The sequence below is a fragment of the Alosa pseudoharengus genome, unplaced genomic scaffold (genome assembly GCF_046254945.1).
Source record: "Alosa pseudoharengus isolate Yale_2024_CS ecotype anadromous, Long Island Sound unplaced genomic scaffold, YU_APseudo_1.1 YU_APseudo_1.1_scf_3, whole genome shotgun sequence".
NCBI lineage: Eukaryota > Metazoa > Chordata > Actinopteri > Clupeiformes > Clupeidae > Alosa > Alosa pseudoharengus.
This window is the reverse complement of record NW_027468718.1, coordinates 26,146,017-26,168,516: the sequence shown is the minus strand read 5'-3', so window position 1 is coordinate 26,168,516 and position 22,500 is coordinate 26,146,017. Positions and strand designations below refer to the sequence as shown.

Here is a 22,500-nt window from a genome sequence, read left to right as displayed (position 1 = left end):
TGACCTTTGGTAGGTCTGTGCATGTGATGGGAGGAGATCAGTGCACATGGAGATGTGACTGTGCAGATGTGGGCCGTGCAGTGGAAAAGACAAACACACACACACACACACACACACACACACACACACACACACACACACACACACACACACACTCACACACACACACAGACAGACAGACAGACAGACAGACAGACAGACAGACAGACAGACAGACAGACAGACAGACAGATAGACAGATAGAGTGGTTGGTACAGAGAGAGACAGAGAGAGAGAGAGCATGGGAGAGAGGAGGAGAGAGAACAGTGAGAGACAGTAAGACAAAGAAAGGCAAAGTCTGAGAGAATGGCTGCAGGATGACACGCCTGACCTACTGTCCTATGAGAACCAGACCTGGGAGTTTCCTGCCCCAGCCAGCCCGCGTCTCAGCCCATAAATCTGGCCCGTGTGCTGAGCACGGGCTCTGCCGTGGGCGCGGGACCATCTGCAGAAGCGCTTTAGAGCTCTTCTGCCCGCCGCTCGCCTGCATGCCTGGTGGCTCATGGTGCCTTCGGCCAGCTCCTTTTTTTTTTTCCGTGCCACGACGAGGTCTCAATTACCGGCGGAGCTGACGCAAGGCCAGTGTGTGTGGGAAACCCAGCTTGGTAGCGGCGGCGGCGGCGGCTCCACTCCGATGCGCCACAAATCCCGTCCCAGCACTGCCCTCACCCACCCGGGGGCGTCCCTGCGGGCAGTCGGGGGGGCCCCCTCTGCGCGCCGCTGAATGTGCCAGCCACATGCCATGTCAGAGGCCTGCTTCGTATTCCGACTGGACGGATGCCCGGCAGGAAAAGGGGAGAAAGAAAGGGCTGGCTCTGGACGGGGCTCCCTGGCCAGAAAAGAATTCAATAAGCCCTGGCCAGTGTTTAATATATAAATACCCCTTTCTGCATGTGGTCTGCAGAAGGCCAGTGCAGACTCACAGGTCTGTCTGACTAGTCTGCTTGAAAGTGTGGCAGGGAAAGTTTTCCATTATTTGAGGAGCATTTGTCTGCGTTTGCTATTCATTTTGAATTTCTTTACTTGTATGGAACTTTGTGTGTAGGGCAATGTTTGTTATATTACATGGTGGATTTTGCTCAGTTTATCTGCAGTTTATCAGGGGTCTGCTATGAGACCTGTGTTTATGTTACAGTCTGAACTAGCTTGGTCTGTGTTTGCTTCTTTCAGTAAAGTGGTTTCAGGTTTTTTAGTTGTACAAAGAGGATGAAATCCTGTCTTCTCTAAGCCAAACGATAAATGCAAGCCAGCTGAGCAAATACTCGCAGGAAGTGATGTCACGCAGGCTGAATCACCAAAAGCCGCCAGTTTAGAGTTCGGGGGGGGGAAGATGAACACCGAGGGGGAGCCCTGATCCTCGTTCCCATCCAGCCAACGTTCACAGGACCAGAGGGGCTGAGAAATCAGTTTGTTTGCCCTTTTTTGTTTTTTTCCCCTTCCCTTTTTTGCTCTGCCTTTCTTTTCTCAACCCCTCTTTAACCCCCCTCCTGCGCGCGCACACACACACACACACACACACACACACACACACACACACACACACACACACAAAAGTCCAAAAGCAGACAGGAAAGAGAGAGAGCTGGGGTGTAATTGTAGAGAAGAAAAACAGTGGGCCTCAGACAGGGGGTCTTTTCAGGGGAGCTGCGGTTGCTGTCAGGCCCAGCTCCCTCCTGCGCCTTACACTGCACACCTGCACGCCACACGGGACCATGTAGGCAGGCCGAGGAGGCTGGGGGCAGACATGCTGTTCAGCTACGGTCACGTTCTTCCCATCCAGCTCCGCCTTGTTCTTGGATGGCCTCTCGTTGGCCCCTGTTCCCATGTCTCAGAGGGAGAGGCTGCGTTGCGTCTGACTGAGCCGTACCTGTGTGCGTTGGCCGCAGAGGCTCTGTGTGCTGGGGTGAGCCGTCTGCCGTCTGGGGGGAGAGCTCATGTTTGAACCCCCAGTGCGGTGCAGTGCAGCCGTGGAAAACGAGACTCTGGCTAAACACTGGTTTCACTGGGGTTCTGAATACAACTCATTCCGTCTTTACCTGATATTAATAAATGACTTCTGCAGAACGGGTCAATTTGGAATCTCAGTCACCAAATCTGATTATGTAAAAGTAAGCACGGTAAGGATGTGCCCAGAATGGATGTGCTCTATGTCTACTTGTCTGTGTATGTGTACGCACAATGAAAGCACAGTCTAATATTGAACCTTTTATGTATTTATTGCTGTTTGTACACAGTGTGTGTGTGAGAGTCTGTTCTAAATGTCCCTGCTGCCACATCTCATTAGCCTCCCCATCCTAACTGAGGAGCAGAGACACACTCGCTGCTTCCCTCAGGATCATTAGGCAGCAGCAGCCGGGTGGCAGCAGGCAGGCAGCCCTGACTCATGGACCCCCCCTCCCAGTCCCTCCCCACCAGCCCCCCATTTCATTAGGCCTCCTAATGAGATCTGCAGTGATATGGAGCTCCGCTGGGATGCCGCTCCGTCTCCAGGGCACTAGTCTGTCCGCTGGTGGGCCTCTCCCACTCCTTTCTCATGCCAGCCCCAGGAAGGAAGGGCTTTCACTGCCCACCCCATAGATATTAGAAAGCTAGATACCGCATTGGACTCCAGAACATATGTAAATAGCGACATCTTGGTGGGGGCAGCAATCACTGGAGGCCAATGGAGGAGCATGTGACTCTGACTGGAAATCAGACAGGTGTCTGTGATTGCCTGCAAATGTTGCCCATAGACAATAAAGGTGCTGCCCCCACCAATATGGCGGCCCAGCTTACGATGCCACCTAATAGAACTCAACAGTCAATGCGGTATCTAGCATTCTAATATCTATGGTCCACTCTGCTTAAAGAAGCTGCATAGGTTGTGGAGGAGTGAGTTGGGCTGGGAGGGGTGAGTTGGGCTGGGAGGAGTGAGTTGGGCTGGGAGGGCGATGGCTGTGCCTGATTTATCCCCCTGCTTTATGTTTGCGAGAGCCACATGTATTGAGTCAGCAGTAATGAAATTCATAGGCACTTTCCCACCGTGGTAGTGATCATATATGGCACTCGTGGCTAATTGAAGTCGTGACCTGTAAGAAAGGGAGAGAGTCTAATCAGTGCTGTGTTTTCTCTTGTCTCTCTCTCTTGCAGCCGGAGGAGTTTGAAGCTGTCCACTCCCACACCTTCCGGGTGAAGACGTTCAAGAAGGGCAAGCACTGTGGCGTTTGCAAGCAGACCGTCAACAAGGAGGGACTCATCTGCAGAGGTCAGCACCACAACAATAAACAGCACACTGTCCACTCCCCCATCCCTCTGGCCAAGCCCAGGGGTCACCGCAGGCCACATCTGCCTGTCTGTCCTGATGGATGTGGGCCTTCCGGAGAGGGTCAAGGGGAGGGAGTCTGTGGCTGTCTAAAGTGGCAGCTGGCTGGGAACCAGTCTGGCAATGAGCCCCCTGAAATCAGCCTCATTACCCATTACCCAACTAATTAAGTTAAAGAGTGAGAGTGCAGGAGTCAAACAGTAGGCTTTGGTGTGTGTGTGTGTGTGTGTGTGTGTGTGTGTGTGTGTGTGTGTGTGTGTGTGTGTGTGTGTGTGTGTATGCACACATGTTCTGCTTTGTGTGACTTCAGGCCAAGGCCATACAGAGAAAGGATGGGGGGTTAAACAAAAGCATGGAACTCAATTAGTGAAGTTCTCCATTATAGCACGGTGTTTGGGTTTGCTAGAATGACTGCTGTGTTAGTGTCCATTTCCCCTGATAGCGGAAGTGGTGAGCGACGACGCAAGAGAGGCAGCAGCTGGGAAGTCATCAGTGGGGTGAGAATGCCCCCTGAGGCTGGCATGGAGGGGCGTGGTGCCCCACGTGCTTCAGCTGGGGAAATGGGCAGTGGAAACGTCTGCACTGTGCTGATATCACTGCACTCAGCCAGGGTCTGCGATAACCAGGGGAAGAGGAAAAGACGTTGTTTGGCCTGGCATGGGGATGAGGAAAGCTTTTTGCCTGGCACACCTGCATCCCCCCCCCTACCCCCCCCGCCCCAACCTAACCTAAGCCTACACCACCGCACCCTCCCTCCTCCTGCACAGATAGGAGATCTCTCTCCCAGCGCCTCCCCAAAATAAAGGCGCGTCTCCCTGATCTGCTGCAGTGTTGTCTGGAGCCCCGCGTGGCATCGTGCATTTCTCCTTTCCGCTGGAGGCGAGGCAGTGGTGGGGCAGGAAGAGACGGGGGCCAAGCGGAGACAAACGGGGCTTGTGTGCAGCAGTAACACAAGCTAAAAAGCACCGTTCATATTTCAGAATTTGTTTGTCCCGAGATCGCTATCGGCCTGGTCTGCATTTTGAGCCCGTGTTGCATAAGGCTCCGTGGTGCCAAAGAAAATCCTTCTTTTTTTTGGGGGGGGGGGGGGATGCGTGGCGAACGTGTGCTAGCCAAACCTCTGCTTCTCCTCAAGCTGGAGCTATCGCATGTCTTGGCAGCCACATAAAAAAAAAAACAGCCTATGGCTATGGCAGCACGTCTCTAGCAAACCAGAGGAGTGGATTAGCAGTGCATTAGAGCTGCAGGAGCATTGTGCTCTGCGTGGCTAGGGCTGATGTTGACCAAATGATCTACCTTTATCACGAGCTTATCTCCTCCCTCCCAGACCTGCTGACAGGAGAGCCAGAGCTGAACCACAGGGCGACACGGCTGCAGGATTTACTAATCAGCTTACCATGTTTGCAGGCAGATTTGGGATAAGATGTATGATCAATGCCATTTGTAACCCCATCCTTATCTGCCATTAAGATCACTCCAGACTAATTGAATTTAGTTTAGTTATGTACTTATTTATGACTAATTTCATTTAAAAAAAAAAATCATTGTAGTCAAGTTGCAGCATTTCTTTTTGTGGCAGCCTTTATAACATTTCCCAGAGGGGCCCTTCCTAACATTAGGTTAACAGGATAGATGGTGTTAGGGTGGCAGGTTTTTGGCCTGTCTGCTGTTGCTGTTGATGACGTGGTGTTTGTTTGGGAGAACAGCTGGGTGTCATTGATCAGTAACTGCCCCTCCTAAGACGGCCACAGAATCAATAGGCCTCAGGGGAACATGGCTGTTCATCAGTTGCCTGTCCTGTCAGAAGGAGTCTTCACTGGAGGGCTTGGCTCTTCATTACTGACCAGACCAAGAGGTGGAGAGTCCCTATGTGTATGTATGTGTGTCTTTCTGTGTGGGCGTATGACTGAGTGGTTCACACAAACAATTGCACCGGAGGGCAGTTCCTGCACCGGAGAGCATGGGCATTTCAGCACCGGAGAGCTCCCCCTGTCTGCCATGCTCTCTTAGTCTTGGTTGAGTTCATCAATCACAGAAGAATAGAATACATAGACCTGTTAAGTGAGCCTACGTATAGGACTGAGCCATACTAGCTGTAGAGAAGTTTGGAAGTGACCACGGCATAATGAGAGAGCTGAGTGGGATGACCCAGCCTCTCTGCCTCACTGTGTAACCCGTGCCAGGTGCTCAGGAGCTGGGCCCGGCACTGGCCAGACATCTGAAGAGGCTGGCCCTGGCATACCAGGTTAAATTTAGCTGTGCTGCATTATCCTAGATAAGAAATCACAGCAAGAAACAGGCCACAGCAAGAAACAGGCCTAAAAGGGAAAATGTGAGTCAAAGCTGTGTTCCAGACAAACAGAGGAAATGGAGCACCTGTGATAGGAGAGAGAGGGGGATGTAAGAAAGAGCTACAGAGAATTATACGGAGAAAGAGAGAGGGAGAGAGATAGAAAGAGAGAAGGAAAGAGAGATACACAGAGAATTAGAGATTGAGAGATACTGAGCTTTAGCAAAGACAGGAAGATGAAAGGAATAAAGAACAAATAGGGCAGGGAAGCAGCAGAGACATGAGAATGGGAGGGAAATGAAATAGATAGTGGAAGCCATCTGAGAATGCCTGGGCTCCGTGCGGTTCACTCTCTCCTGTGCCTAAGCTCCAGGCCTGGATGACAACCTCCAGCAGGGAGCAGATTTAACATCAGGACAGCTGATATCTGACAGCGGCTTAGGCGGGTATTGAGCCTCACTGATGTATTGCCCATAATAAAGCCAGTCCAGGACTTAGGGGCCGATGGCAGGCTGCTGGCGGGCCGTCCCTCCTGCAGGGGAGAGCGAGAGAGATGGCCAGGCCTCAGAATCCGAGCCAGCCTCCGTCTGGATTAACCCAATTTACGAGACAGGTCGCCTTTCTGGAGGAGACAAACGTGAACAATGGAGGCTGCGTGGAACAACAGTGGCCCGGCTCCATGGTAGGGGAGCGCGCTGGGAAGGGCTGGAGCAGAGCAGAGAGCCTGACCCCGTGCCCGAGTCTCCCCAGGGACACGTCACTCTGTTGGGCATCTGACTCCCACGGGAGGCCCCTGCCACAGGTAACATTGCTGTGGTGGTTCAGTGACCTGGACTGAATGCAAACCAAGAGTAGATGGGCTTACAGTGAGAGTGAAACGAACCCAGACGGATGAGCCTGGCTATGGGCTCTGCAGTGAAGGAGGAGCTGCTGATGATGGACTGTGTGTGTGTGTTATGACTGGAAATCATATTGATTTGTATTTGTATGGCTGTGCGATTGGATCTCTCAGTGTTTATAAAGGTCAGGACAGTGCTTAGTTGGCCCCTTAAGCTGTGTCAGAAGTCTTGTTGGGGTCAGCTAGCTACACGTTTGGGTTCTGGGGCTTTAAATGAGAGAGACAGTAACAGACTTCATATAGGAATTTCCTCTAATCATAATATTTAGCTGTGTTTGTGCTTCCCCATGTAAATTGTTGACAGGCACAGCTCTATTTGAATAAGTGTTTGCAAACACACTCATGCATGAACACACAGACCCAGGCACAAGTACAAGGACACACACATGCACACACACACACACACACACACACACACACACACACACACATACACACAGGCACGTGGAGCCAAGCAGATCTTTTTTCCAACACCTGCCGTCACATCCTCTCCAGCGTTGCCAGGATGTGGTTGCTAGGCTCTGAGACAATGGGCGCATCCCTGGATGATGCAGTTTGGCAGGCAGCTGGACCGCACTGGACCCCCTGCACAGGGGCGGGAGGGGCCAGGCCAGTTATCGGGGTAGTGTGTGGAACGTGCCGTTCTTGTCACCCTTCTCTCTCGCTCGCTCTGCACGTTGCCTGCAGAGTGAGCTCATCTGATTGTTTTCATTCCAGCGCCATGTGGTTGTGGGCCTGTGGGGAAACTGAGGGCCCTAGCTCTGACAGAGTGAAACCAGCACGACCCTGAGCATGAGTCATACACACACACACACACGCACACACACACCACACACATGTATGTGCACAGGCCTGCACGTGCACATACTGTATGTAGACAGCTAAAAACACATGCACACGTGTGCACACACACATACACACACTAGCACATTTACATGTATTACATGGAACATCCATTATGACCCACATATGTTGTCAAATGGTACGCACAAAGGAACACACACACACACAAGTCATAACATGTGAACGTGACTCATGTTTTATCTCACACACACGCGCTGACATATAATTCCACTATACATACACAGTAACGCACCATCCATACGCTTGGCTCATTTGATTCTCAGTGCTTTTCATTGATTTTGCGCGTAGATTACGTGAGACTGTAAAAACATTATTATCCGCGGCCTCAACAAAGCAGATCAGGGTAACAGAGTGTTTCTCTGCTCTTTATTAACACGCATGTAAAAATAGCCCTTGTGCTGATTTCACCAGCATGTTGTCCGTGCTCCAGGCTCTAGGCCCAGGCAGTGAAGGTTTTCCTTATTCAGTAAGAAATGTGCTCTCTCTCTCTCTCTTCTCATACCACCTTGACTTTTCAGGCTATTTGGAAAGACTTGGATTTGGACTTTAAATGAGTCACACACTCACAGGCACACACACACACACACACACACACACACACACACACACACACACACACACACACACACACACTGGAAGACACACACATACACACAACCGCACTCAGGCATACATAAACACACACATGCACATGCACGCCTTCCCATACAGCACCAGACAAAGTCACATATAAATATTTATACACAGCTCTCCAGCACTAATATAACTGAAAATAGAGACACTCATGCATTTTTATGCCCACACATACACCATTATAAACATGCTAAAACATGTTCCCTCAAACTCAGATACACAAACAAACATGGATACACAAACATGCATGTGTGCGTAAGTGCTCTCTCTCTCTCTCTCTCTCTCTCTCTCTTTCTCTCTCACACACACATCATGATCATGTCGTACCCTCAGCCCAATTAAATATCCTTGTGGAGCTCCCAAGCTCAGCTCTGGATTTCATTACTGGAATGAGATAAGTGGATTGATGCACACAGCCATCAATTTTCTCAGCCTGACAGATTTCCTTAATATCATTATCTTAATCAGTTAAACTCTGTTGCTGCTTGCCCATTGAGGCCCTATCTATTTATTGAGTTAGGGAAAGGATATCGGAAAGCCCTTCATATCCACTCACGTTTATTAGCCTTTCCGACCAGACCGGAGACAGCACTGGAGAGAGGTTCTTATAGACTGTTATGCATGCTGTTACACTGTAAAGAGCACTGCTGGGTTTAGTTCACCCAGAGTTAACTGTCAGGGGCTATAGGATGTATGTTATCATCATGTCTTCATGCTATAAGAAAATCAGTCCACTCTCTTGTAAACTGATGGAGTGGATTGCTGTTTCTCAGAAATAGCATGATTGCTGTGATGCTGCCACCTTCTGGAGCACTGAAATCACCCACTGTAATTCCCTTATATTTGGCTTATTTGAGTTTTACTTAATTCAGTGATTCAGCATAAAGATAACCTAATTGCATGATTGAAGACGATTAAATGGGGTAGTTTGTAAACTCCCAACATGTCTCATTATAGTAAGCAGTTAACTTGTTTAAAGGAACACATTCCCTATTCACAGAAAGTTGTTCAGGATTCTGTGCACTGTGTTTCTTCTTTGTAGTAATAAAAAACAAGACCGTTTAAGACTGTTTATCTGCTGCACCTCCGCAAGACTCTGCAGTCTTCAAAGTTTCCCATTTGAAACCTACTGTTCAGTCAGTGGCCACAAATTCATACCACCACTAGAGGGCGGTGGAGGGCAGTGTATTATCTTTCAAAACGTTGAGGACTGAACAATGTTTTCCCTCAAGCATGGTTTGGGTTTGGGGCTCCGTGGGTTTTTTTGACTCAGATACTGCATATGCAAGCCAAACCTGAGACTATGCTTTGATAAATAGTCTCAGTCATGCCATCGGACCCTACATTTTTGTCTAACCTCACACACACCAAAGAGTTTCTTCATCAACCAGCCTTCCTTTAAAGCCAGCGTTGGGATGTACTGTGACACGCATTAAGTTGAGCAGCTGTTTCAACAGATGTATTCTTGATTTATTCTGTGCTTACATGCAGATTTTAGAGTGTTTTTTTTTTAATCCTTCACAATTCACTTATTATTACGCAGGACTTATACTGAAGAGCTTGGAGCCTTGCCTCTTTCTCACAGTGTAGACCAGATGAGCATACTAGTGGCTTTGAGACTTGTTCCACACAGGATATTATAGTTACTCTAAATGCCTTTACGGGAAAAGCTCACTCTTTGTCCAATAAACTTTTTTTTCACAGACATACTGTAACATTGTTGCTGAGTGAACAATGTAGTGTGCCTTTGAAGCGTTCGCAATAATTTGCTTTGCAAAGGAGTTGTTGGTGTTCTATTCTCTCTACAGTAAAAGTAGGTTGATGATAGGCTTATCTCATGAGCATATACACACATACCTCCCATGTTTTGTCTCTTCTTCCATCCCAGAGAAATTTGACTGTGTGTGTGTGTGTGTGTGTGTGTGTGTGTGTGTGTGTGTGTGTGTGTGTGTGTGTATGTGTGTGTCATCTCATCACTTGTGAGGACTTCTGACAGCTGGGTGCTTATTGAAACAGATACCCTGCCTGCATGTGCAGTCTGTGGGCTGTGTGTGTCCATGCACAGCGGTAACACCGGTAATGAGCCTTACATGGCTCTGGCGTATGTATGTGTGTGTGTGTATGTACAGTGTGTGTGTACGGTCTGTTTGTGTGGTGTGTGTGGTAACCTGCAGGGGAAAAAACAGATACTGTAAACACAACTCCTCAGTTTAACCGGGGACTAAGCTGGCACTTAGACACTGCAAAACAACAGACACAAAAACATGCACACACCCACCCACATCCACACCCACTCCCACACACACAGACACACACACACACACACCCACTCCCACACACACACACACACACACACACACACACACACACACACACACACACACACACACACACACACACACACACACACACACACACGCTGATGCCCTTCCCTGGCTGGATGCCGTGCCAGCTACATGTTTGGGTGACTTGGCACGTGCTGCTGGAGTTAGCGTGCAGATTAAGGAGTGCCTGGGCACGGCCTGGCTGCTGCTCCGTGGTTCGCAGGTGGTAAAGGATTAAGCCCAGACTGGGAGAGCTTGTTGGTTTCACAGCAGACTGAGGGTAAATCACACGGGTTAGGAGGACAAAGGGAGAAATATGTCCATATATCCTGGCCTGTGTGTGTGTGTTTGGCTGTGTGTGTGTGTGTGTGTGTGTGTGTGTGTGTTTGGCTGTGTGTGTGTGTGTGTGTGTGTGTGTGTGTGTGTGTGTATTTGATTGTGTGTGTGTTCATCTGGACCAGAAAATGACATTCTTCCTCAATGGATAGGGCAATATTTGTGTGTGTGTGTGTGTGTGTGTGTGCGCACACGGGGCACATGCGCATCCTTGTGTTTGTATTTTTAGGTGCATATGCATGTATGTACATGTACACTGTACTGTCACTGTATCAGAGGCTGAAACAATTAATGAGTAAGTACTTAGTCAACATGGGTGGTGCCTGCACTGTGTGAATGTTTGTGCAAGTGTTCAAGTGTTTGATCATCTTGGAATGTTTTCCTGTTTGTGTGTGTGTGTGTGTGTGTGTTTGTGTGTGTGTGTGTGTGTGTGTGTGTGTGTGTGTGTGTGTGTGTGTGTGCATGTGTGTGTGTGCATGTGTGCGTGTGTGCGCATGTTTGTGCCTGTGTCCACTGCACACGTGTGTGTGTATGGGAGCGCACGTTTCAGCGGGAGGAAGTGGCCCAGCCCCTGCGTCTCCTGATTGTGCTCCCTCTGTAGCCCGGTACAGCCCATCCCTTTGGGAGCCCAGGCCCATTACAAAAGGCCAGGGCGAGGAAATGCCTGTCCCCCCCCCCCCCACACACACACACATTCCCCCCCTCTCCTCTCTCTCCCTCATCCCTCTCTCTCTCTCTTTCTCTCTCTCTCCTCAAGAACATTCTTCATCCCCTGAGTCAGATGCGACACAGCCCTCCACTCTGCTCCACTCTGGGCTAATCCACTCCCCCGCCTCTCTTTCTCTCTCTCTCTCTCTCTCTCTCTCTCTCCTGGCCCTGCTCTGTTTATGCACTGAAGACCTGACTTCCTAACAAGGCAAAGGCTGACAGAGGCCACAGAGTTGCTGTTTTCACACCCAATATGGCAGTCCTCCTCCTCCACCTCCTTCCTCTAGTCCTCCTCCTGATACCCCCCCCCCCCTCCCTCCCCACACTGTACTCGGGAGAGTTTGTACAGTCATGGCTCATGTGCGCACAAACGTGTTTGGCTTGGAGAGTGGAGGGCCGGTGGGGTTTAGCCATGCACTCTGCTGGGAGGGGGGGGGGGGGGGGTCTCCGGTCCCGGTCTCCGGTCCCCTCCGGGTTCTACTGCCAGGGGTCTGCGTCTCCCACCACAGTCCTGTGAGTTGAAAGACGCGCTGTGAGAGGTTGAGAAGGCTGATGAGTGAATGAATATATGGTGGCAAAGGAGACATGAAGTGGCCACCATACCTTTAGCATTAAACTGATGAGGATGCTGCCTAAAGAGAGCCCTCATGCAGATGTTGCCCTGGCAGCAGTGCTGTCATTGTGCTGTGTTCCTGGGCCTGGACCAAAGAGTCAGGGACGTCAATGCTGAAAAACTCTTTTGTGTGAGCACACTTGCAACCCGCCACCGCATTTCATAAGCTGTATGCCCCATGGAGCACAACAGAACTTCCATTCCAATGGACCAATGGAGTGAAGAAATCTCTGACGTGTTTGGGTTTTGGGGTCCTCAGCTTCATCCAGAGCTGTCTAATTAAAGAGTGAAGCAGTCTGTGCCCCCCCCCCCCCATCAACCCCCTCAAGTGCACATTTAGCCTCCGTGCTTAAATAGAATGAAACAACATGCCTGCCACCAAGGCTGCAATTATGTAGATTCTCCCCTGACAAGGATGCGTACTACTGTTGTGACAGAAAAGTTATGTGCACTCCCCTCTAGGACACGTTATAGGAGTGTGCTGTGTAATGACATGAGAAAAATGAGGACTTAATTGCAGAAAAGGCTTTATTCCCCATCCCACTGCCATTCAAAAGAAGTCCTTTGGGAGTGTGGTTTCTCAACTCCACTTCTCATAGGATGTTGCCATGTTGAATTTTAAGTCACTCCTTTCTACCGCTTAGTTGTCAACAGATCTAGAATATTCCGTTTCTCTCTCCACTCTGCATGTGTAATGTCCCAGGGTGTGTATAATTGGACTGAAACTGGTGAGCCATGGAACTCAGGGACTGCTCATTACGTTGTGTCCAGGGAATTGGCTGGATGGGTTGCTGGTCTGTCTCAGGTCCTTGAAGTTAGCTCAGTGGAAATGAGACGAGGGGCATCGGCTCTGCCGAGCGTCTCACATCCGACCGACGACCGCCACCCTCCTGGCCCAGAAGGAGGCTCACATGCTAATGAAAATATCCTGCAAAAGCCATGAAGTATGTTAGCCCCTGGCCAAAAGCACCTCACTCCCCCACCCCCCTCCTTTTTTGATTCACAAAGCCTGGGAACCTTACCCTAAGTGGGGAGGATATGCTGTTTTCGCTCTCCTCTCTCAGATGCTAAAGTGGTGACTCGAAGAAAAAAAACAAAAAAACACAGCAATCATAATAAATATTACACACATAGTCAAATATGCGATCCGAGATGGGAAGAAAGCTTGGCATTACATAAGCATGAAGTAGTGCGCTCCAGAGTAAGCAGACTCTATTTAACTCTGCTTTGAAAAGCACTTACTTCACACGGCTCCCTCAAAGCCCCGATTTCATTCGCGCCTCTTTTGAGGGATTCGGCTTTGGCTGGAACGCTATGACCCGCTGCGCCAGGTGTTCTCCTCCAGTGACCCCTATTTGTAGCCACAGTGTGAGTCCACGGCGAGGGTGAGCGAGCGAGGGAGTAGAGGAGAGGAGAGAGGAGAAACGCTGCACTGTGGAAATAGAGGCTTAGACCTCTGTGGTTCTGCAGCCACTGTAGTTAGTCACTCAGCGCTGAGACCTGGACACCCTACTACCTGCCCCGAAACCTAATCCCACTCAGCAGGTGGGTGTGTCTCTGAAGGGGGGTGCTGGTGCTGGTGGTGAGATTGGAGGCCAGTGTTGACATTACATTGGCATGGAAACAAGAGCAGGGGCTGTTGTGTAAGGAGGCCCCTCCCACTAGAGGGTGAAGAAACACCAAGAACACTGTGTGTGTGTGTGTGTGTGTGTGTGTGTGTGTGTTTGTGTGTGTGTGTGGGGCACCATTGCATACCTGAGGCACCACTGCAATGGTCTCACCTCACCTGTGGGGATTATAGTGTATGGGTGGGTTCCCACTCACCACAGATGAACACTTTGTTTGCTTCATGTAGGGAACATACTTAGGCATACCGGCCACGTCCCTCTATAGGGCCCCAGTGCAGAGATCATCTTGGGGAGGCATCTCTCTCACTGATGGGCTGCAGACAGCTGGGACTTCAGACTTGGTCAAAAGGAGCATTCAGCCCAGGGACGGCTCCATTGCAGACCTGGAGCACTGGCGAGAGCACGGCCTTTAATAAACCCTCAGAGCCTGTGAGCAGAAACATGCTGTCTGGTCCCAGAGCACTGGGCAACATCACTGCGCTTACGGAAAATAATATTTGACTTGACCTGAGGGTAAACAAGTTGTGGAACTTGGCCACAGCCCTGCACTTGAATAGCCACTTTGGGCTCATTCCACATCCCATTTCATTATGCGCCACCACGGCTGGGTGTTAATGTTTGCAAAGGTATTAAGTATTTAATGTTAAATTGCATTTCTGTAAAAAAAAAAAGGAAAGTGGAGCTTAACACATTTTTTGTCCCTCTCTGTTTCTCTTGCAGTGTGCCGGTTAACGTGCCATAAGAAATGTGAGGTGAAGGTAAGAAAAATAATTTATTTTTTGCTCTGCACTCATATAAATAATAGCCTCAAGATACAACTCACTGACTTATTGGCTTGGTGCAATCAACAAGAATGCAAGTTGGATAACGGCGACTTGCTACGAGGTTAAAATCACAAAGTTCTGTTTTCTTGGGAACATGCCCATTAGCAAGGTCCTTTTAGAAATGTCCATGTCTGTTTGGCGGCCTGGACTCTTTGTTAAGCTATGCAATGATTATGTTCCCTCTTTCTACAAAAGTGAGCGAATCTTATCAAAAAGGAAATACTGGGTTGATGACGGGGACGAGTTCACTGGAATAAGGTTCGGCCATTTGGAAATCTGAAGAATCTCAAAACAAGTGCACGCTGTCCTGGCATATGTTTAGTTTGGCCAGAGCCAGGCCTGTCCATGATTAACAGACTCTAAAAATAAATCCACGCTGCATGTCTTGTTCGAGGGCCCTTTCTACACGATACCCGTGTTTTGAAGCACGAGCACCAAAAGTCAGAGGAACTGAGCAGAGTTCTTCGGGGAGGCTCTGGATTAGTTTGTTTGGATGCTGACATAGTGGGAATGGGTGTAAGACTGGCATGAAAAACAGTGAAAGGTGTTTTGTCAGACCTCCATCTGGCAGCCATTATTGGGCCGGTGGTGGTTTGATTGGGTGGGGGAGGAGAGGTGGGGGTGGAGAAGGCAGCCGCCACTACCTACTGCGCTGGCCCAGCCTGCCTCCTCAGGAAATACCAAGGGTGCGAGGTACGCTCAATAAGGCTGTGCCCAAACTCGTGTCCACAGAGATGTCAAGGTTATGGTTAGGCACTGTGTTGGTAGTGTGTTTTGGGGAGAGTTGTAGTGCTGTAGTTTATATGCAGAACCTCCTCGGGAGTCTTGTCTTGCAGTGTTCTCTTACTCAAACACTATGGCTTCATTTGTCAGAAATGCATATCTAAACAAATATGCACTGAGTTTCCATCGAGTTATGAAAAAGGGAATGGGATCACGCATGATTGGAAGTGAGGGGGTCTGAATAGGTGGAAGCTGAGCAGGGAGAAATGGAATTGCTGTTTTCTTGTGTCCATTGTGTTTGCCGTGGAACACAGTTCAACATTTTGTATATGAATGATTGGACATTGGTATGATGATTATCACTTTATGAAGTTTATTATTTTAAACTGTGTTTTTACCTGTTTTACATTATAGCTAATTTCTTAACCTAACATTACCCTTAAACCTGAACAAAAGTCCTTTGGTCAAAAATAAGACCATCACTTACTTAAAAAATAATCTCTGAGAGCAACTCTGATCGCAATCAGATTTCAGTCAAACCAGCAGCACCCAAGGGCAAGCTCCTGTGAATAGACTTATTTATTAAAGAAATGAATGGGAGCCCTTCCTCCCCTGCGCTAAGCTAGATTCATATATGATCTCTCCCATTTGGAATCCGAGTCGGTAATCATTCAAGCTGTGACAGTTTCCACACTGTCTTGCAACATTATAAATCTCTATTTCCATATTTAGATAAGACTCGCAGATGGCCTCCATGTAACCTCTGCCACTAAAAACAAATGCTCAGACCACTGGTGTAACTCAGACAGGGCCTGACTTTGTGACTGGCCCTGGGTCCTGCTGATGGATGTGTGGGCTTAGCAAACAGCACCTGAGCACAGATATGACTTCATCTGCAGACTAAGACTCAAGTGTTTTTGCTTCACAAAAAAGCATTTGGGCTAAACCCAGCTAAGTATTATTTTTGTGAATGTTATGGTGCTGAAAATTGCTGGATTTTAATCTCCCGCTTCTATTTGCATACATTTAAGTCACTACATTTTAGGCACTGCCTTTTCAACACAGTCATACAGACGTTTTTCTGCCAGCGTACCTTCCAGTCAGCAGGAAGCTTGACTGAATTGAGTAATCCGCTCACGGAAGCCTTACAGTAGATTCGAATCTCGGCAGTCTCACGCAAAGTGGAAAGCTCCATGAATGCGAATATGTCCCCCATGCACACTATAAAAACACAGGAGAGAGGTAAAAGCAGGCTTTGGCCAGGGTACTTTTCCCAGGTCACACAGTACATTCTGGAGGTAGCCAGGGCCTCCCCCTCCACCCAACCTCAGACTGTCATAGGTTCCCGAAAGGCTGCATGGCCCTAACTAGTGCTATTTTGTTCCCCTCATTAACTTATGGCTCAAGGAAAATGTTTGTTTTTTGCCTCGACACCATAACCTGGTTTCACGAGGAGCCTGGGATAAGTGCATTACGTTACAGTTCACGGAGGGTTCAGTGCCTTGCCTCGGATCGTTGGCAGGCAAGTCTGAAAGCGATGTCGGCGGGACTGGACTTGATTTGCATTCCCAAAATAAGCGTGGAAATGAAGTGACTGTCTCTGGGCGATCGTAAATATAGGTAAGTGAGGTTAAGTGGGAGACTAAATTATTCATTAGACTCATAGTCCCCAAGCCAGCCACTGAAGGAGGCTGCGTGAGCCGCCTCATAGGACCTCTGCGGGGGAGGAAACACATTAGAACATGGCACGCCAAAATCAGAGAGCTTATAGCTGGACGTAAAATTCTGTATAGATTAGTACTCCCAGAAAACATCCAAGTAGACGTTCATCTATAGGCTTCATCCATAAATGGATGTTTGCACACGGACGAGGTAACTCTGCTGCCCCCTCAGTATGCTGTGTGGAAATGCACTCTGGGTCGTGTTTTGGTATGAGATTGCCTTGTGCTGAGGGAGAAATGTGCTCCATGTCTGAGAAACATTCCCTTCTAAAACTCTCCCTGGGCCTGCTGTCTCTGTATACGTTGGCTGCAATCTATCAAAACCACAGGCAACAGTGTTGTTCTTTAAAGTGTACGTCGTTATACTGCATTTGCGCTGTTTAAGGACACAGAGTCAGATCACAGGACTCATTACTCCAAAGGACATTCAATATTAGCCACTCGCTGACCATGGCCCTCTCGCAGCTGGGTGACTCAGCATCATGCGAAAGGTAACATTTTGTCCTCTTCTCTCTCTCTCTCTCTCTCTCTCTCTCTCTCTCTCTCTCTCTCTCTCTCCCTCCTCTGCAAGCCTGCGGTGTGGAAGAGGAGGCAACGGGCCCCATATGTTTCTTTTTTTTCCCCCGGGCACATAAAGCATGTTTTTAGAAGGAAACTACTGTATGCTCGCAGAGTAATGAGCAGAGAGGGCCTGAGAAACAGGCACCGTGAGAGAACACGGAGAGAGATCAGGACACAGGTCGCCTCTAATCACCCCGTGCTGCTCCTGTGTCTCTCTGAATCCTGGTTTTAAACTCGTGATGCTCGTGATGAGGAATATATTTTCTTTATTTCAGTATGACCCCCCAACTCAAACGTCCATCTCTGCTCTCGTGCGGACCAAATAAAATCGTGCTATTGTTTGGACTGGCATAGCATCCCGTCCACGGTTTTTAATACTGTCTCTGCGACGCCTCAGTCCATTTCCTCCAGCGCTGTGGGGCCGCTCTTAGATAGAGTTTCTGCCGACTGCCTGCCGCTAATGATAGACTTATGACCCCGCCGTGTTTATTGTCCTAGCCTCTGCAGGAGCGGTAGTTTTGCCTGATGTGGTAGGGGCTGTGGGGATGGAGCCACCCCAAGCCAAGGCGCTGTACGTTTAGGTCCATTGCTCTTGCTTTTGTTTTGCTTTCATAGGTTTGGCAGCTAAGCGGGAATGACATCGAACACAGTCTTAGTACAACACTAATCCCTGTGGTTGGGGCGAAGTAAATGTCCATTTGAAATCACCGAAAGGAACCATGTTCGGAGATATCAGGTTCTACACCAAGACCAGAGAGTGGTGTGTAGACGGGGCAAAGCATCTGTGTTAGGAGTGACTCAGCCTGGCGCTTGTCTGTGGTGAAATGTTTGGGTGGGAGTCTGTGACTCACTCTGACGGTAGCAGGCCAGATCCCATCCCAACCTCTCTGGTGCCATCAGCGCTTGTGTCCGGCTGGGGTGGATTAGAAAGTCTTACGCACAGCTGTAGGACTTTCCTAATACAACGGTCAAGGACTTGAGTTTTAGCAGTGGACTTCAGATTCAAGCACTCTCAGTGGAGCCACAGCCTCATGAGTCACAGTTTGTTTTCCTCCCAGAAAAGACACTTGTTACCATAGATATCTCGTATGGTCAACAAATGGATGTAAAATTGTATTGACTTGCGCCTGCCCTAATGCTAAAATACACAAAGCCTGGCTAACACAAGCTCTTGTGATTTTCCAGCCCTCAGCCTAAGAGAGCTCAGTCTGGTCCCACACCTCCTCAGCAGGGTTCTGAATGTTCCTCTGAGAGAGGCTATAAACTGTGGAACCAACGCTTGGACGCGGCTCCTGTTCCACATGTTTCCCAACAGACACATGGAAGAAGAAAGAACTCTTCACCGCCTCTCTCTTTCTCTCCCCATCTCCTTCCCTGTTTCTCTCTCTATCCCCCTCTCCCTCTGGCATGAGAAGAGCATGCCAGCATTATTTCATATCTTTTACTGCCCCTTGGCTTTGACACCTCCAGACACCGCAGCCCTCCGAGTGGTGCTTTGAGCATGTGCAGTCGGTTTGTCATGGCTTGTCCTCCTCTCACCTGGAGAACAGTGTGATTTACCTGTCTGTTTGTCTGCGGCTCCAACACTTTTTTTGCCTACTGCTCCTTTTAAATGTAGACTTGAGCTGGTTTGCTAACACTGAGGCGTATGGAAATGTAATTAAAAAAGGTGGCCAGGAAAAAAAAAATACATGGCCTGTTGCAAGGCTAAAGTCAGCAGACCGATTTGTATTGCTATCAACCTGGATGTGCTGGCTCTTACCGAGATTAGACTTTGATAAGTGAGTGTGGGCTCAGCACTGTGGCGAAAGGGTAATAATCTAATTGTCCTTCAGGGAGCCTGCCTCTGTGAGGAATACAGGAGGGGGGGCAGGCGGAGGCTTTTGTTGCTGTTGTTGTTGTTGTCGGGGAGTTGTGAGAGCATGGGAGCGTATTAGCATGTTAGGTGGAGTTTCTCAGCGGTTGGAAAGGAAGTGTGTGTTGGCTCAGCCCCGGTGGGCAGCCCTGCTCCTGTGCCGGGGCGCGTCCTTAACACGGCTCTATCCTGCTGAGAGACACAGCCGGTCCTGTTGCTGCTATCCAACGCTGAGGACTCTGGACCTGAACTCACTGCTGCTCCCTCTCCCGATTTGGACCGAACCAGGTGGGCATTGTATGGCAATAAGGGGTGAAATGGAAGACCTTATTTGACTATGGAATGGGGGTGGGTGGCAATGAAACAAGCACTTGTATGAAGTAGTTTGCATCAAGTATTCTCAGCTGATGTCTTGTTATGTAGCGGTTTATGGGAGACGCAAGTGTTGCAAAGTCTGTGTTATGTTTACTGCTATCTATTTATGGCCAACGCCCAGTTTTACAGTTTTATAGAGCCAAACTTCACATGTTCCAGTTCAGCTCATCACAGTACGTTTGTCAGTCTTGCGGCACGTCTGTGGATCCGCTCTATGATAAGTCACGGCTCATTTCCGATTGCATTCATGCCGCGGGCCCTGCTCTCCTTAAGTGGATTCGTTTTGCCCGCCTACAGTAAGCTCTGTGGTGAAACTATGCAGAAAAGAGAGATAGTGAAAGACAGAGAGAGAGAGAGAGAGAGAGAGAGAGAGAGAGAGAGAGAGAGAGAGAGAAAGAGAGAGTGTATGGGTGTTTGCTTCCACACACAGTGTGGGTTGGGGAGGAAAGCTGAGTGTGCTCCCTCCTAGGGGGCCCAACATCTCTCTCTCCCCCAGACCTCTGGCAGTGGCTCCCCTTGGGTGCCTGGGCCTTCTCTGCCTCCGCATCTGCGGCTCGGAGGAGTCACTTTAGAGGGCAAGAAAACGAGAGGAGAGTTTGCCATTAGGGATGATTTATTGCTGGAGCATAATTGAAAAGCCGTGTCTTTTTCGAGAATATGGGCGAAGCGGTTTTAATCTTCTCATGGGGTGTAGCGTAGGCTAGAGTCTGGGTTTGGCATGGAAATTGGGGCGAGCACAGGGGATTTCACTCACAAAAGCAGGGTGTAGAGAGACAGAGACAGACAGAGAGAGAGGGAGAGAGCGAGAGAGAGAGAGAGAGAGAGAGAGAGAGAGAGAGAGAATGGGGAAGACAGAGGGCAGGAGGAGGAGGAGGAGGAGGAGGGGGAGGAGGGGGGATTATTTGGCAGTGGTGGACACGGTTCAGACTCCTCTGTTTCCCTCTCGGCTGCCCAGAGTCCTCCCTCCTGGCCTCAGCCCCAGTCCCAGGCTCTGCTTCGCCTTTGTGCTGCTCAGGTTTTCACGTCCACAGGCCCTGCAATGCGCTCCCAGTCCGCCCCCACCCCCCACACACCCGCTGCCCAACAATGCCTTCACACACTGGGCTGCCTGCTATCAGGGTGTGCCCATCGGTACTCATGGAACTGCTCTCATCCGATTCTCTTCCTGCGGCCGTGGCAGTAGGCGTTCCCTCCATCTCTCTTTGGGGGTATTCTGGGGTGAAAAACAACTGGACTTGATAAAGCTGAACCTTGCAGAGCATTCCCGTAGAAACAGGATTTTTGCTGTGAGTATAGAATTGTCAAAAAGAAGGATGGTTGTCAAAAATATCTAGACATCTGAGGGTAGAATCTATAAACTTCCTTCTCTTGTGATTGCTGCTTGGGCTGCAGTAGACTGAGGGGGAGTGAGACTTCCTGCCGTTCAGGAAATGGTGTGAAACTGTTCTCGATGGGAGGGAGAGTGTGTACAGCATGGGAGTGTGTGTCTGTGTATGGCTGTGTGTGTGGGAGAGTGTGTTGTGGAAGTTACTGAAAAAAGCTGCAGAAAAAGAGAGAGAGAGAGAGAGAGAGAGAGAGAGAGAGAGAGAGAGAGAGAGAGAGAGAGAGAGAGAGAGAGAGAGAGAACATATCCTTTGTGTAAATCTCCAGGTCCCTCATTCCCTGTACCCTGTCCAAGTGAACAGCCTAGGCGATTTATCTTCATATTGGAGAGAGCACGTAATGAATTCAATTTAATTAGAAGTCACAGGACATGGCTCTCTTGTCCAAACCCTGCCTTTTCACTTTGTTGTGTACATGACAACAGGGATTTCATTGGCTCAAAATGAATCAGATGTTCGTTATTGATCTTGTTGAATGGGGGGTTTGTGCATGTGGGGAAGGACATTATATTATCTGGAATTCTCCATCTGTTCTCGGACCATTTGATATTTCCAGACAATGCAATTATAAAGTCATCTGTTCTGTTGGCTAATGCTCTAGTCTAAACAGATAAAAAGCTCTACGCCTCACTGGTCACAGTTATGGTTAGCTGTTTGAATGGTCATCCATTACCTCTCCTCCATACCCAGTAGATACAGTGTTCTTGTTGAGATGCGTGTGTTATGAACATTTGCACATGAACATTTGCCCTCTTTTGAGGTCCTCTGTGGTCAACATGCTGTATGGGGTTTGTTTCACACACCACCTACTGGGACTCCATCAAGGCTGGTATGCGTGTGGTGTTAATGTGACCTTGTACCCGGTGTGTCATCGGATAGAATGGCAGCGCGTAATGGCTTAAACCCACACACTCCCTACTCCGCAGGCTGAGGGCAATTTGTCAGGGAGTGGGAAGGTAAATCTCCAGTGATTAGCTGGGTCATGGGGGGCTGTTTTGGGAGTAATAGAAGGATGAAGTTTCTTTACCTTGTGGTTCTTTCTTTTTCCCTTTTTTTTCTGGAAAATGAGTGTACGACACCACACGATCTTTTGTAAAGCATGCTTGCTATACAGACTCCTCCTTTGTGTGCTGCATTGTGGGCTCTGCTCAGATGATGGTAAGAGCCCATCATCTGGCCCATGCCTCTCCCCCCACCTTCTCATAAACTAACAGTCCCACGGCCCTTTGCAGACAAGCACTCATGGGTGCTGCCTGAAGTGGGCCAGTTAGGAACGTTGACCATTGTTTAGGCCCTTTTTGGGGCAAGGCTGCTCCAGAACATCCAAGTGACCTATCCCACAGGAGCTTTTGATAACAGCATCAATATTGCAGGCCAGCCGGCTTCCACATAACTTCCAGCTCCACATAACCCAGCACAGTGGAC

General features: G+C 49.1%; 1 protein-coding gene across 6 annotated transcripts in view; it reads left to right on the top strand.

The window, feature by feature from the left end:
* The window catches only part of tns1b (tensin 1b), a 171,184-nt gene that overhangs the window by 60,894 nt on the left and 87,790 nt on the right, over nucleotides 1-22,500 (top strand). For all 6 annotated transcript variants that reach the window (XM_076263733.1, XM_076263731.1, XM_076263738.1 and 3 more), the window contains exons 2-3: nucleotides 3,169-3,283; nucleotides 14,355-14,392. In XM_076263733.1, the coding sequence (XP_076119848.1) occupies nucleotides 3,169-3,283; nucleotides 14,355-14,392 (153 nt within the window). The remainder of the gene's footprint in view (nucleotides 1-3,168; nucleotides 3,284-14,354; nucleotides 14,393-22,500) is intronic.